The 14,025-nt window shown below is 39.8% G+C and overlaps 1 protein-coding gene across 1 annotated transcript in view; it reads right to left on the bottom strand.

The window, feature by feature from the left end:
- Positions 1-14,025, bottom strand: part of plekhh2 (pleckstrin homology domain containing, family H (with MyTH4 domain) member 2) — a 118,655-nt gene that overhangs the window by 6,095 nt on the left and 98,535 nt on the right. Inside the window, exons 24-29 of the mRNA XM_043695674.2 lie at positions 12,511-12,608; positions 6,694-6,835; positions 5,247-5,392; positions 3,914-4,043; positions 2,972-3,058; positions 1,894-2,043 (exon numbers count right to left, since the gene is read on the bottom strand). Of these exons, the coding sequence (XP_043551609.2) occupies positions 1,894-2,043; positions 2,972-3,058; positions 3,914-4,043; positions 5,247-5,392; positions 6,694-6,835; positions 12,511-12,608 (753 nt within the window). The remainder of the gene's footprint in view (positions 1-1,893; positions 2,044-2,971; positions 3,059-3,913; positions 4,044-5,246; positions 5,393-6,693; positions 6,836-12,510; positions 12,609-14,025) is intronic.

Consider the following 14,025-nt stretch of genomic DNA (forward strand, 5'->3'; position numbering starts at 1 on the left):
TCTTTCTCCTTATTTTCCATTACAACTCTCTTTGGCCTTTTGACATAAACCTTTGTCATTTAGTTTCTCTTCACTTACATCGGAACAAGGATTTTCCTTTTAGTGGTTCTGCCATCCTTGCACTTTCTTGAAAGCTGTTGCACCTTTGACTTTTCCCAGTTCTGATGAAAAGTCATTGATCTGTAACTATGGACTGAATCTTTCTATAATTTTGGCTAAGTGTCAGTTTCATTTTGTTTTATGGAGGGTTTTCCTTTGCCAGGTTTGCTTGTGCGATCATCCCAAACTTGTTTCATTAAGTGAGTGGCACGTCCCTATGGCAACCATCTTGTGCGATGCAAACCTGAATCTATCACTCGCTGTAGCTGGAAGTAATCACCACTGGTGACCCTGATGCCAGTGCCATATTTAAAAGGCTGTTGTGCAGCTGGTCAAGCTCTGACAGTCTGGAGCAGCCCTGCATGGCATTCATCGCAGACAAGGTGAAATTGGCACCCCTGCTTTGCAGACAAGGACCTGAAGATTCTAGTGGTTGGTGTTGTACGGAGTAGGCATCTCCTCTTCTACTAGGACTGGCACTGAAGGCCACAACCACAGGTCCTGCCACCTGGTCCAAAGTTGCGATATGGGGTAGTGTGGTTTTCAAAGTCCGGATGTACGGAAATCATCTAGAAGGTGAATGATTTTCACTGTCAGGGTAACTGCCAGTATGTTGTCTCTGCTATCTTAGACAACTCCGGGTGCTCCATTTCCTCCCACAGTCCAAAGATGTGTAGGTCAGGTGGATTGGTCATGCTAAATTGCCCAAAGTGTCCAGGGATGTGCAGACTAGACGGATTAGCCATGGGAAAAGCAGGATACAGCGATAAAGTAGGGAGGTGGGTTTGGGTAGGATGCTCTTCGGAGTGTTGGTGTGGATTCAATGGGCTAAATGGCCTGTTTCCACACTGTAGGGATTCTATGAAGTACATAAAGGACCAGCAAACACGTTTGCTGGGGCACTGGGCAGCCTGGAACAAATTCTGCAGGACTGCAGCAATTTGGTTGGGACCTTGCAGCCTCAGACATGCAAGTGTAGGGCTGCCTCGATGGACAGGTTGGCAGCTGTCATGGAGAGCTAGGTTCAGCACTAATCAGGATTGCTGTTGACACTTGCTGCTAATTTCCTTGGTGACTTTCATACATGTTGGCGTGGTTTGAGAGGCTGATCTCTTTGTCTTGTCCTTTGGAAGGGGCACCTCACCACCAGAGTAGTTATTGTACCCTCAGGAATTGTCCAGTTCAGCCATTTTAATCGATACCATAGTTCCTTTAAGTAGTAATAAGAACACAAAATACTGGACAAACTCAGCAGTTCTGGCAGCATCTGTGGAGAAGGTAAACAGACTTAATGTTTTGAATTTAAAATGATTTATACTGAACTTGGAACTTTATCTCCGTTACCTTTTCCACAGATGTTGCAAGATCTGCCGAGTTTCTCCAATACTTCGTATTTTTATTTCAGATCTCTAGCATCCACAATATTTTGCTTCTATTCCCTTTAATTAGAATACAACCATTTGACAGAATCTACACATGTCCCTTGCTGATTGGCTAGGAAACACTGAGGTAAGATACTACAGGTCCTGGCTGCGATGATCAGTTGAATATTGTAATCCTCCTACACTCTCATCGGCTTGGTATGTCTCACCTCACCTATAAAAGGTGCCTTATATTCCACCAATTGAACTGTACCCAATGTGCATCTCCTAATTTCCCTTATACCCAGGCCTATATCAAAAGTATTTCAAGGATTTTGAGGCATCTTGCTATATGTTAGTGGTCCTATGTAAATGTGAATATTTTTATATATTCAATTGTCCTATGATAGATTTAAAATATAATCATACAGACCTTTTGTTTAGCCATGGAAAACAGGAGTTTTTGTGTTTGTTTGCCTTTAGTACATCCACCATCTGCTATTTTTCCAACTACAAGCATAAAATCATCACAACAGCCTCCAAAGGTTATGATATTCTTGTACGCATATGTTGTTATCAAGCGCTGTGGAATTAGAAAATCGAATACACTACTTAGGAGCAACAAATACAAAAAATATATTAATACTTCTTAATTCCTGGTGTTGCTTGTACCTTAATGACTACTGATGATAACCTTCTTTATACAGGTAAATCTCTATGGGGCAATTTCAACTTTTAGTGGGAAGTATGAGGCAGCATGCCTGCCATAAACATGAATTTTAGATCCTGCAGATTTTCCCTGCCTAACCTCATCTCAACAGCACTCATCAGTTACTTCGTCATTTCTGGAAGAGGGAGAAAGTCTGAGCATCAGGGGAAGGCAGCATGGAGAGTTCAGGAAGAGAGTGATGCAAATGTAACTGGGTAGGAGAATAGATTCCAGGACAGTAAAACTCTGGACTTTCCCTAAGTGGACCTTGCTCCTGAATTATTTGATTTCGTACTGCATGTTGTTACATTTCAAAATTCCACAATAGTTAGAGCTGTACATTTCAGTGGCAGAGTAACTGATGCAAATCTAATGTCAAACAATCATACATATTTCAATGGGCCAAAGGATCTTTTTCTATGCTGCAGACCCTATGACTCTATATTGTGTTTTCTCTTATTGTATAAACTTGGTTTTGTTTAGTTGAAAGAGCAGCTGACAGTAAAGTAACACTTCCTTGCTTATAGCTGTAATAAACTTTTGCAGACTTTTCTAATATTCTGTTTGCTCCAACTAATCAGTTTTCATTGTTTGTTGTTCCATAGTTTCACCTTTTATTGATAAAGCTTGAAGTAATCTCTGAACCCTCCTAGTCAGTGTGTATCAGAGGTCATTTCTAAAACCATATTTCCTTTTCAACAGCAGAAAGCCTTACTTAAGTTTAACAGGATAGTACTGTGTTTTTCATTTAAATAAAAGGAGCAAATATTATGGTATAATGTTTAAAAGTTTTTATTCTTACCATAGAATTGTATTCCAAAGTGCTGATTCCATTCTCATTCACAGCTAACCAAATGGGTGCAGTGTCAGATAGTGGTGGAGCAACAGGCTAGAGAACATAAATAAAAGCAACGACAATCTCCATATAAAATGTGTGGGTAACAAAAGAACACAAATTGAAATTAGTTGAACTGACAATTTGACCTCTTATTCACAATGGCTCACTGACATATCCAAATTGTCAGTGTATATAAGGGAAAAGATAAATTTCCAACATAATTGCTACTGAAAAGAATAGTCTCTTGATATGCTAGAAAATTCAATAGCACTAACACTGATGTAGCCCTTATTATTGATCATATATACCATATAGTAATTGTTTTCAATAAAATTCTGGGACTTGACTATTCTGAAATTCCTATTGATTTTTGACCGTCATTCACCATATAGATGAGTATTCCTATATGCAGCAACATCATTTTTCTTTAAGCTTTTGCTTGTGATTTTATTCCTTTAAGGGAATAGTGAATATCTTCCTCAGTAACATTCTGAGCTGAATAAAGACTATGTATTCTGCATTTTCATCTTTTCCCATCATTATCCATCAGGGCAGTCTGATGGCCATTTGTTCCCTTGCTTCTGCCTCTGTCAGTAGCCAGTTATTGGCAGATTGATGAACATTCAGTAGGAATGCCTCCATATTCACTGCTCTTTGATGAATAAGCGCCTTCTTCTGCTCAGTGTTTCCCCACAAATGGGGAAATTGGGAATATTCCATCTTAGAAAGAATGAACAAATGGAAGGAAGGAACAAAGCTGAATTATATACAAGGTCTTAGCTGGTGCTTTAATACAATGGGCCAAGAAAACGTCTGATATTTCTGTGAAACACTTAATACGGCATGACGTTAAAAGAAAATTCACATTTGGGGAACAAGTCTAGATAGGAGAAAACAGGATCCTACCTTTGTTGTAAACAGTTTTGCTCCAAAAAACGGCCATTTCCTGGCTACAGTAAAGTAAATGCGCACACAGTCAGCAGTAGCACGTCCTCGAAGAGCCATCCATTTAGTCGAAAGTCGCTGACATAGCTGTCTAAAGTAGACACATGGTAGTATGGAGGCACAATACTTTCTACTGAATGTATTTGTGCAAAATTTTTTTTCACTTTTTATTTTAGTTTTACTTCCATGAACTATGTTTTGAAATCCCATTTGTGAAAAACTGGTGACTTTATTTCAGCACTCAATACAAGTAAATCTCAAGTAATGGAAATGTGTTGCTGGAGAAGCGCAGCAGGTCAGGCAGCATCTAGGGAACAGGAGAATCGACGTTTCGGGCATTAGCCCTTCTTCAGGAATGAGGAAAGTTTGTCCAGCAGGCTAAGATAAAGGATAGGGAGGAGGGACTTGGAGGAGGGGCGTCGGAAATGTGATAGGTGGAAAAAGGTCAAGGTGAGGGTGATAGGACAGATTGGGGTGGGGGCGGAGAGGTCGGGAAGAAGATTGCAGGTTAGGGAGGCAGTGCTGAATTTGATGGATTTGACTGAGACAGGCTGGGGGGAGGGGAAATGAGGAAACTGGTGAAATCCGAGTTCATCCCTTGTGGTTGGAGGGTTCCTAGCCGGAAGATGAGGCGTTCTTCCTCCAACCGTCGTTTCGCTGTGGTCTGACGATGGAGGAGTCCAAAGACCTGCATATCCTTGGTGGAGTGGGAGGGGGAATTGAAATGTTGAGCTACAGGGTGGTTGGGTTGGTTCCGGCTAGGAACCCTCCAACCACAAGGGATGAACTCGGATTTCACCAGTTTCCTCATTTCCCCTCCCCCCAGCCTGTCTCAGTCAAATCCATCAAATTCAGCACCGCCTCCCTAACCTGCAATCTTCTTCCCGACCTCTCCGCCCCCACCCCAATCTGTCCTATCACCCTCACCTTGACCTTTTTCCACCTATCACATTTCCGACGCCCCTCCTCCAAGTCCCTCCTCCCTATCCTTTATCTTAGCCTGCTGGACAAACTTTCCTCATTCCTGAAGAAGGGCTAATGCCCGAAACGTCGATTCTCCTGTTCCCTAGATGCTGCCTGACCTGCTGCGCTTCTCCAGCAACACATTTCCATCTCTGATCTCCAGCATCTGCAGACCTCATTTTCTCTTCATAAATCTCAAATAAACCCACTGAGCTTTGCAACAATAATAAAGAGCTATCTAATTAATCATTTGAATATTTACTGAAAAGAATGGTAACATCACAGAAAACTGGCAGTCATAGTGTTTATATTGAATGGGCTTCATACATACTTAATTTGTTCATCTGTACAGCCTTGTTTGTATCTTTTTGGATAGAATTTCTCTATTACTTGCTTCAGAGTTTGGTTTGATTTGGATTGCACTGAGACCTGACTGGCTGGATTTGAGAATGGTCGTTCAAAGTCTCCAAACTCCACCTAATGAAAAACACACAATTGACTGCTGTTTTGCCATCTTGCCCTAAGGCTTTTTAAAATGATTATTACAATAACTACAAGATTAAGTGACAAACTTCTCATTTTAATTTGGATTTCCCATCCTAAACATCCTTGCTGAACAAAGCTATAATGTTAACTAAGATCCACAAACTGGCAAAAATCAATCAATTGCTAGCTTTACTCGAAAACAAATATCCACCTAAAATGCCAATCTAAGTTACATCCTTTCAGTATGCAGTGGTTTAAAGCTTACTGTTATATTATCAGAATGATCAATGGTATAATTACTACTTTGTGCTCCACTAGCTTCAGGCAGCAACTTGGGTACTTTCTCAGGTTTTAGCAGCCCTAACCAGGTACTAAAACAATTGACCAGGATGCCGCTCCTAATTGCTGTTCATTAACTCTTGCTGGAAGCAATTTGGGTGTAGGAACGATCAAACGCAACACAACAGCTCTTAGCATTTATTCTCAAGAATTACACATAAAAAAAGAGTAATTTATGAGGTTTTGTAGAACTGCAGATAGCATAACTGCAACCAATGTCACTGGCTGAAATAAAGGAGTTAAGGGGAGGGGGACAGAGGGTCATATATTCCAAGCTTTTATCTGAAATATAAAGTATGTTTTTAGAATTAGTAGGAAAAAGAAAACCAGGATTTTAACAATACTGGTTTTGGTGGGAAATGAGACTGGCTGTCAGATATGACAAAAAATCCTATCAATTGTATATGTAGATGGTGCCATTGATGTTAAAATAACATATATTAAAGAAAAAGTATTTAAATTGTATTCCTGTGATTGAAAGCAAGCAGCTTCAGAATTCAAAGTTCTAGTTTCCAATCTGGGGCTTATGAGCTTTGAGAGTAGAACTGTTAGGTTACTACACAGCATTGTTAGTATGCCAAAAGTCACATATGTTTGTAGTGAAATGTTAAATTGTTGTGATGTTGCGCTCTGATCTTCACAAGTTTTTTTGAGAAAATGTTGAAATCAGTAGTATCATGAATGGCAGGAATCTAATATTCCATGATATTTTGGAATGTTAGAAATCTCTCTATAGTACAGCATGAAATGTGCTACACTGTGGCATGATTTAAAAAAAAAACAATGTAAAGAAAAAAGCAACACCAAATACTTAGAAAACTAGTTTAGCATAATGGTATTTTACAAATCTAAACATCTCATGAAACAAACTAATGTACATTTTATTTTCATAGAATTAAAAAGTGATAAATTGTTGAAACTGGAATCGGTTAATAGGTTAATTACACTCTTACCTGAGCTAGTAGTGCTGCCATTTCTAATGCAAGTTCTTTGTTTACAGGAAAGTGTCCATTTACAATTTCAACATTTGTTTGGTACATCAGCAATAGTTTTTCTCTGTCCGTCTCTCCACGAGCTTGAGAGGAGAAGTAGAGCCTGTGAATGGGAAAAGAGTGAAATTCTGTCATTTTGAATCAAAGTCTCTGCCAATGTTGAAGACGACTCCCAGCCAAACCACTAACCTTTCTTTTCTTCTCAACTACCAAAGTACTTACTATAACGTAGAGACTTCCAAGTACAGGTAGGTCTTCCATAATGCAATGGTTGCATTCTTGTGCAACCAGCATTATAGAAAAATCGAGCTTTAGAAACTGTACTTAAAGTGTTGACGATGTAATCACATTACAGCCAACACATGTTTTCTAAGTTCACACTTTAGAAACAGTATCCCCAACTCATAAATTGTTATAGCAAATTCACGTTAATGAAGCGCACGTTACAGGAGAATGACCTGTAGATTATAAACTTAAAATGAAAATTTCCTAACAGTACCTATTTTATTATTATTTACAAACTAATGCCAATTTCAGGCTAAGAGACTGGTTGGACAGTAGAAGAGACTGGGAAGGGAAGAATGGCTCCACAATTGAATTGGAAAGAAATGCAGTCCCTATATGGACTAGGTGGAATTTCTAACTGATAAAGGAAATGTTCTGGTTTGAAAATCAGGCTTTTCTTGAACATTGAGCAGTTTTAGTTCTATGGCTCAGTGTTTTTAAACAGCCTCCCCAAATGGAAGCCAATGTCAATGGCAGGCTTGTCCTCCTTTCTATAATGATTTGGCATTTAAATAAGGTATTTCCCTAAATAAGAGAATTATTTTGTGAAGTGGATCATTCTGATTGGTGATTATGAACAAAAGAAATGTTTTAAATAGAAAGGTCAAAATTATATTCAAAAACTTTCAAAGAACCTATGACTTAGGAGCTGGAAAAGATGAAGTCCTTTTCGAGCTTACTCCGCCATTTGGATCTGATTACTCCAGGCCATCATGGGGCCATGCGTAGGATTGGATGATGTTAGGATTATGTGGGAGAAGAGTTATGAGTGGTGACGAGTAAGAGGGATTTTTTGGTTTTATTCTTTTGTTTGATGAGAGACCACTCAGAGAAGAGGGAAAGAAAGGTATTTGCTGATGTAGGGAATGTTATAGAAGCTCTGAGAGTTTGAAGAACTCAACTAGCCAGAGAGAAGCAAATCATGCAGTGTGTCTCTTGCATGTAAGTTAAGTTCCTGAGAAAAGATTTTTAAAACATTAGCACTAACAGGAGAAAACAGATATGAGAATGCTCATCAGATATGAGAATGCTCATGAGAATGAGACTGTCAAACTGATACTAGGCAGTCCCAATAATCTAAAGAAAGGCAACACCTTCATCCATAGTGTACCAAGATGCAAAAATAAGGTTGTATTAAAATCTGGAAATCTCAGCTAAAATTCTTAAATTATCAGTAGAAACTAATAACTGGAAAACTAAAACACTATAGAGTAATGTTTTGAAAAGCTATTACATTATTAGCTTTATACAGAATCTATTTTAAACAAACCTTGCAGACTTTGGTCCAGACTGTCATCACAATGAATAGCTGAGAATTTCAAAAACCCAGAGTCAGAACTTTGTCCTGACATGTGGACATTTCAGATTCCTGTGTGGGCAAGTTTGTGGATGTCTCAAACTTTATCTGTGTGCATACCCTAGACAGAGCTGATCATTTAAATGGCCAGCTGTCATTCATTGGAGTTTGGTATTCCTGCTGTATGGAATACAGAGCGCAAAAAGCAAAACAGGTCAGAGTAGGTTTGTTCCAGTGAACTTACTTTGGGTAGCTGAGGAATCTCTTTGGAGAGGTGATGCCCCTCTAGGTGTTGCCCCAGGTCATATCAGGGTATCCAAAGCCCTTCTGTGGGGCATTAAGTGCATTTGTGTGATTGTCAGGTGTCTTTTGGGATTGCAAAATTATGTCAAATGTCAATCTAAAAATGTACAAACCTCTTCTTTGGAACTGTCAAAACTTTCAAAGAACCTTTGAATTAGGAGCTGGAAAAGGTGATGTCCTTTTTGAGCTTACTCCGCCATTTGGAACTGACTACTCCAGGCCATCATGGGGCCATACCTAGGATTGGATGACGTTAGGATTATGTGGGAGAAGAGTTATGAGTGGTGAGGAGTAAGAGGGATTTTTTGGTTTTATTCTTTTCTGTTCTGCAGTGCAGGTGCACAGGGACAGCTTCAGTTAGCAATCTTCACTTTCAGTCTGGGGAACCTCTTAGGGGAACCCGGTCATCCTGGGACCTCCCAGGACACTTTCTCCCAGGCTGGGTCCTTTAAGAGTAAAAGTTAGTAACAATGGAAATCCTGAAATTAAGTTTTGAGTCAATTATGTGAGAGAGACAGAGCCATGACATGTTGTTAACACTAAGCCATATTTGCCATAAGAGCTGGGGAATGAATATTAATTATGCTTACTAATCAAGCATTCTCATGTACCTTGAATATTTTTTATGATTAAAGATGCTATTTATTAACAAATTTAGGGTGAAACAAAGGAATGTTACTTGCCTGACTTTCCTGATGAATTATTTTGACAAGAAGTGGTTAACTCGTTCACTGACAAGATTTTAGTATCGAAATGGAAAATTGGTAATGGCAGCACAGTGGCTCAGTGGTTAGCACTGTTGCCTCACGGCACCAGAGACCCGGGTTCAATTCCCACCTCAGGCGACTCTCTGTGTGGGGTTTGCACATTCTCCCAGTGTCTGCGTGGGTTTCCTCTGGGTGCTCCGGTTTCCTCCCACAATCCAAAAATGTGCAGGTTAGGTGAATTGGCCGTGCTAAATTGCCCGTAGTGTTAGGTGAAGGGGTAAATGTGGGGGAATGGGTCTGGGTGGGTTGCGCTTTGGCGGGTCGATGTGGACTTGTTGGACTGAAGGGCCTGTTTCCACACTGTAAGTGATCTAATCTAAATGTTAATATAATTTGGATCAGTTTACGTTCAAAGATCCTTAATTGCTGAGAATGCTTTGTTAAGGATTTAAGATCAAGGGTGAAAAATCCATCTGAAACCCGAGATTAAAATTCCTTACAAAGTTCATGGCTACATCAGCTAGACAGAAAATGACATGACCCTCTCTCACTAGTAACCTTACATACACATGAGGAAGGACACCACTTTGAATGGAACAACATATCCATTCTAGGACAAGCCAAACAGAGACACGCAAAAGAATTCCTTGAAGCGTGGCATTCCAACTGGAACTCTATCAAGAAATACATCAAGTTAGAACACATCTACCGCCCCCTGAGAAGAATAACAGGAAATGACATTACCAACCCAAAGAAATCCAAACATATCAATAGAAGGCAGTGCTTTGCTTGGAGTCCCACTGAAGATGTTAACTATTAGGGTGATGAAACATCTGGAAATGAACCTTCCAGATTAGCGAGAAAACCTACATCCAGAACCTCAACTGAGCTACAAGTCTTCTCAAAACTTGCAAAGGCAAGGACTGATTACGGATAGTCAACATGGCTTTGTGCATGGGAGATCATGTCTCACTAACTTGATTGAGTATTTTGAAGTAATAAAGAGGATTGATGAGGGAAGAGCGGTTGACGTGATCTGTATGGACTTCGGTAAGGCATTCGACAAGGTTCCCCATGGGAGACTGGTTAGCAAGGTTAGATCTCATGGAATACAGGAAAAACTAGGCATTTGGCTGAAGTTAGAAGACAGAGGGTGGTGGTGGAGGATTGCTTTTCAGACTGGAGGCCTGTGACCACTGGAGTGCAGCAAGGATCGGTACTGGGTCCTCTACTTTTTGTCATTTATATAAATGATTTGGATGTGAGCATAAGAGGTATAGTTAGTAAGTTTGCAAATGACACCAAAATTGGAATGTAGTGGACAGTGAAGTCAGTAATCTCAGATTACAATGGGATCTTGATCAGATGGGCCAATGGGCTGAGGAGTGGCAGATGGAGTTTAATTTAGATAAATACGAGGTGCTACATTTTGGGAAAGCAAATCTCAGCATGACTTGTACACTTAGTGGTAAGGTCTTAGGAAGTGTTGCTGAACAAAGAGACCTTGAATGCAGATTCAAAGCTCCTTGAAAGTGGAGTTGCAGGTAGAAAAATATTTGATATGCTTTCCTTTATTGGTCAGAGTATTGAGTACAGAAGTTGAGAGGTCATGTTGCAGCTGTACAGGACATTGGTTAGGCCACTTTTGGAATATTGCATGCAATTCTGGTCTTGTTCCTATTAGAAGGATGTTGTGAAACTTGAAAGGGTTCAGAAAAGATTTACAAGGATGTTGCCAGGGTCGGCAGATTTGAACTATAGGGAGAGGTTGAATAGGCTGGGGTTGTTTTCCCTGGAGTGTTGGAAGCTGAGGGGTGACCTTATAGAGATTTATAAAATTATGAGGGGCATGGATAGGATAAATAAACAAAGTCTTTCCCCTGGGGTGGAGGAGTCCAGAACTCAAGGACATAGGTTTAAGGTGAGAGGGCAAAGATGTAAAAGAGAACTAAGGGGCAACCTATTCACGCAGAGAGTGGTACGTGTATGGAATGAGCTGCCAGAGAAAGTGGTGGAAGCTAATAAAATTGCAAAACTTAAAAGGCATCTGGATGGGTATATGAATAGGAAGGATTTGGAGGGATATGGGCCGGGTGCTGGCAGGTGGGACTAGATTGGGTTGGGATATCTGGTCAGCATAGACGAGTTGGACCGAAGGGTCTGTTTCCATGCTGTATGACTCTGTGACTCTGAAGTAATTTGAAGTGCAGTCACTATGTTCTCTGAATGTGCTTAGAACTTAGAATCCCTAGTGTGGAAACAGGCTCTTCGGCTCAGCAAGTCCACACAGACCCTCCGAAGATTAACCCACCCTGACCCGTTCCCTTATTTCTCTACATTTTCCCTGACTAATGCACCTAATATTACGGGCAATTTAGCATGACTAATCCACCTAACTTGCACATCTTTAGATTGTGGGAGAAAACCGGAGCATCTGGAGGAAACCCACACAGACACTGGGAGAATGTGCAAACTCCTCACAGTCATAATCAGAGGCTGGAATCAAACCTGGGTCCCTGGCACTGTGAGGTTGCAGTGCTAACCACTGAGCCACTGTGTCGCCCCCATGTTGTTACGTCAAAAAAATGGGGACAGCCCATTTGCACATATCAAGGTTCCACAGACCTTGTTTTAGGAATGTTGGTTGAAGGATGGAGATACTGACAAAGATACTAGAGAGAACAACCATCTTTTCCTCAGAATAGTGCCATGCAACCTCTTATATTCGTCTGAGAAGCAGCAGTATCTGCGTGATGCTATTGGAGTGTCTTAAGCTCATGAAAAGCACTACACAAATACAACATATTTCTTTATTTACATGAGGTAGTTGTTTAAATGAAGCTATCCTGCAATATAAAAGAGCATTTATAAGTAGTTAGCAAACAGATGTGGGATTTTAAACAATGCACTGAGTGGGAAATCAACAAGTTCACAAACTGCTCAGTTCCCACTTTGCACATGTTCCACTCTCATCAGAACTCTTTCTGTTAGATGAGAATTTTTATGACGATATTAAAATAAATGCACAAGTCAATTGCAAAATGTTTCCTAATTTCCATTAGAATATAATAAAATGATCAGTGAAGATTAATATAAAGGAAATTGATTGTATTGTAGAACCTTTGCAAGGGAGATGGTGAAGGTGAAGAAGATTGTTATACTAACTGTATCTGCCTCAAACATTACCTATTCTTATAGGTGAGCCGGACAGTCCTAGTTCCCTCAAATTTGCCAGGATGTTGTTCCTTGGAAGCCTGCTCCCATTTGCATATTATATCACAAATCTGAATGAAGAAACAAAAATTATTGAAATGATTTTCTATTGTTAGTAACAACGTACTACTAAGTAACATTAGATTCATGTTGCATAATATTGCCGAAGGTTCTGTAATGGCAAAATAAATCTGAACCAAGAATGTACATTGCTAAATGCAGCATTTGTAGTTATTTTGGTCACAAAGCTTACAGGAATTTCATAATAAAGATACGGAAAATTCCCTGAAAACTCTTCTGAGTTGAACAATAATCAACTTAAATTGCAATTTAAAATCATAATCATCAACTAGGCTATATAAATTTTAAATTTTTACATAAATTAATTTGAACAAGTTTTAAATTGAACTCATCAATACAAATAGACTCATTTGGTATAAAAACAGTACTGGAGAATCTTAAGTCTGGCAGTATCTGCAGAGACAGAAACAGAGTTAACATTCTGAATCCAGTTCAATACCTTTTCAGGACTGCAGTATTCTGCTTTAATTCTTGCCAATTTTTTCTGAACCCTTTTAAGTTTCACAACATTCTTCCAATAGGAGGGAGACCAGAATTGCATGCAGTATTCCAATAGTGGCCTAACCAATGTCCTGTAGAGCCAAAACCTGACTCCTAACTCCTATTCTCAATACACTGATCAATAAAGGCAAGCATACCAAACACCTTCACTATCTTACCTACCTGTGACTCCACATTCAAGGAAGTATAACACTGCACTCCAAGGTCTCTTTGTTCAGCAACACTCTCCAGGACTTTACCATTAAGTGTATAAGTCCTGCCCTGATATCCCTTTCTAAAATGCAGCACCTCACATTTATCTAAATTAAACTCCATCTGCAACTCCTCGGCCCATTGGCCCATCTTTTTATTCATTCATAGGATGAGGGCATCACTGGACAGGCAGCATTTATTGCCCATTCTTAATTACCTAAATCAGATAAGGACAGTAGTTTCCTTCCCCACAGACAATTAATGAACATGATGGATTTTTCCCGACAATCGGCAATGAATTCATGGTCATCATTAGACTCTTAATACTATTATCAAATTCCACCATGGTGGGATTGAAACCCATGTCCCCTGACATTATCTGGGTCAGCAGTCCAGTGATAATACCACTAGGCCATCGCCTCCTTTGATCAAGATCCTCTGCAAAGTACAATAGGTTCTTGAACTGAATGATTAAAACACCAGTTAAGTAACTCACATGACTCTTGGAAGGTCCTTTAAAAATAAGAAGTTTATACCAGTGGAAATTCTGAAGTTGAGAGTCAATTATGTGAGAGGGGCAGAGCCACGATATATTATGAACACTAGCAATCTGTAATAAACTTATGTGACCATTTTGGATCATTGCACAACTTCAACAAATCCCTCCTCATCCATTGCCACCAACTTGTGAAAGGCGACTAGAGGTGGGCAATA

This window comes from Chiloscyllium plagiosum, unplaced genomic scaffold (genome assembly GCF_037043375.1).
Source record: "Chiloscyllium plagiosum isolate Xiang-an unplaced genomic scaffold, Cpla_swu_hap1 HiC_scaffold_10, whole genome shotgun sequence".
NCBI classification, from domain to species: Eukaryota; Metazoa; Chordata; class Chondrichthyes; order Orectolobiformes; family Hemiscylliidae; genus Chiloscyllium; species Chiloscyllium plagiosum.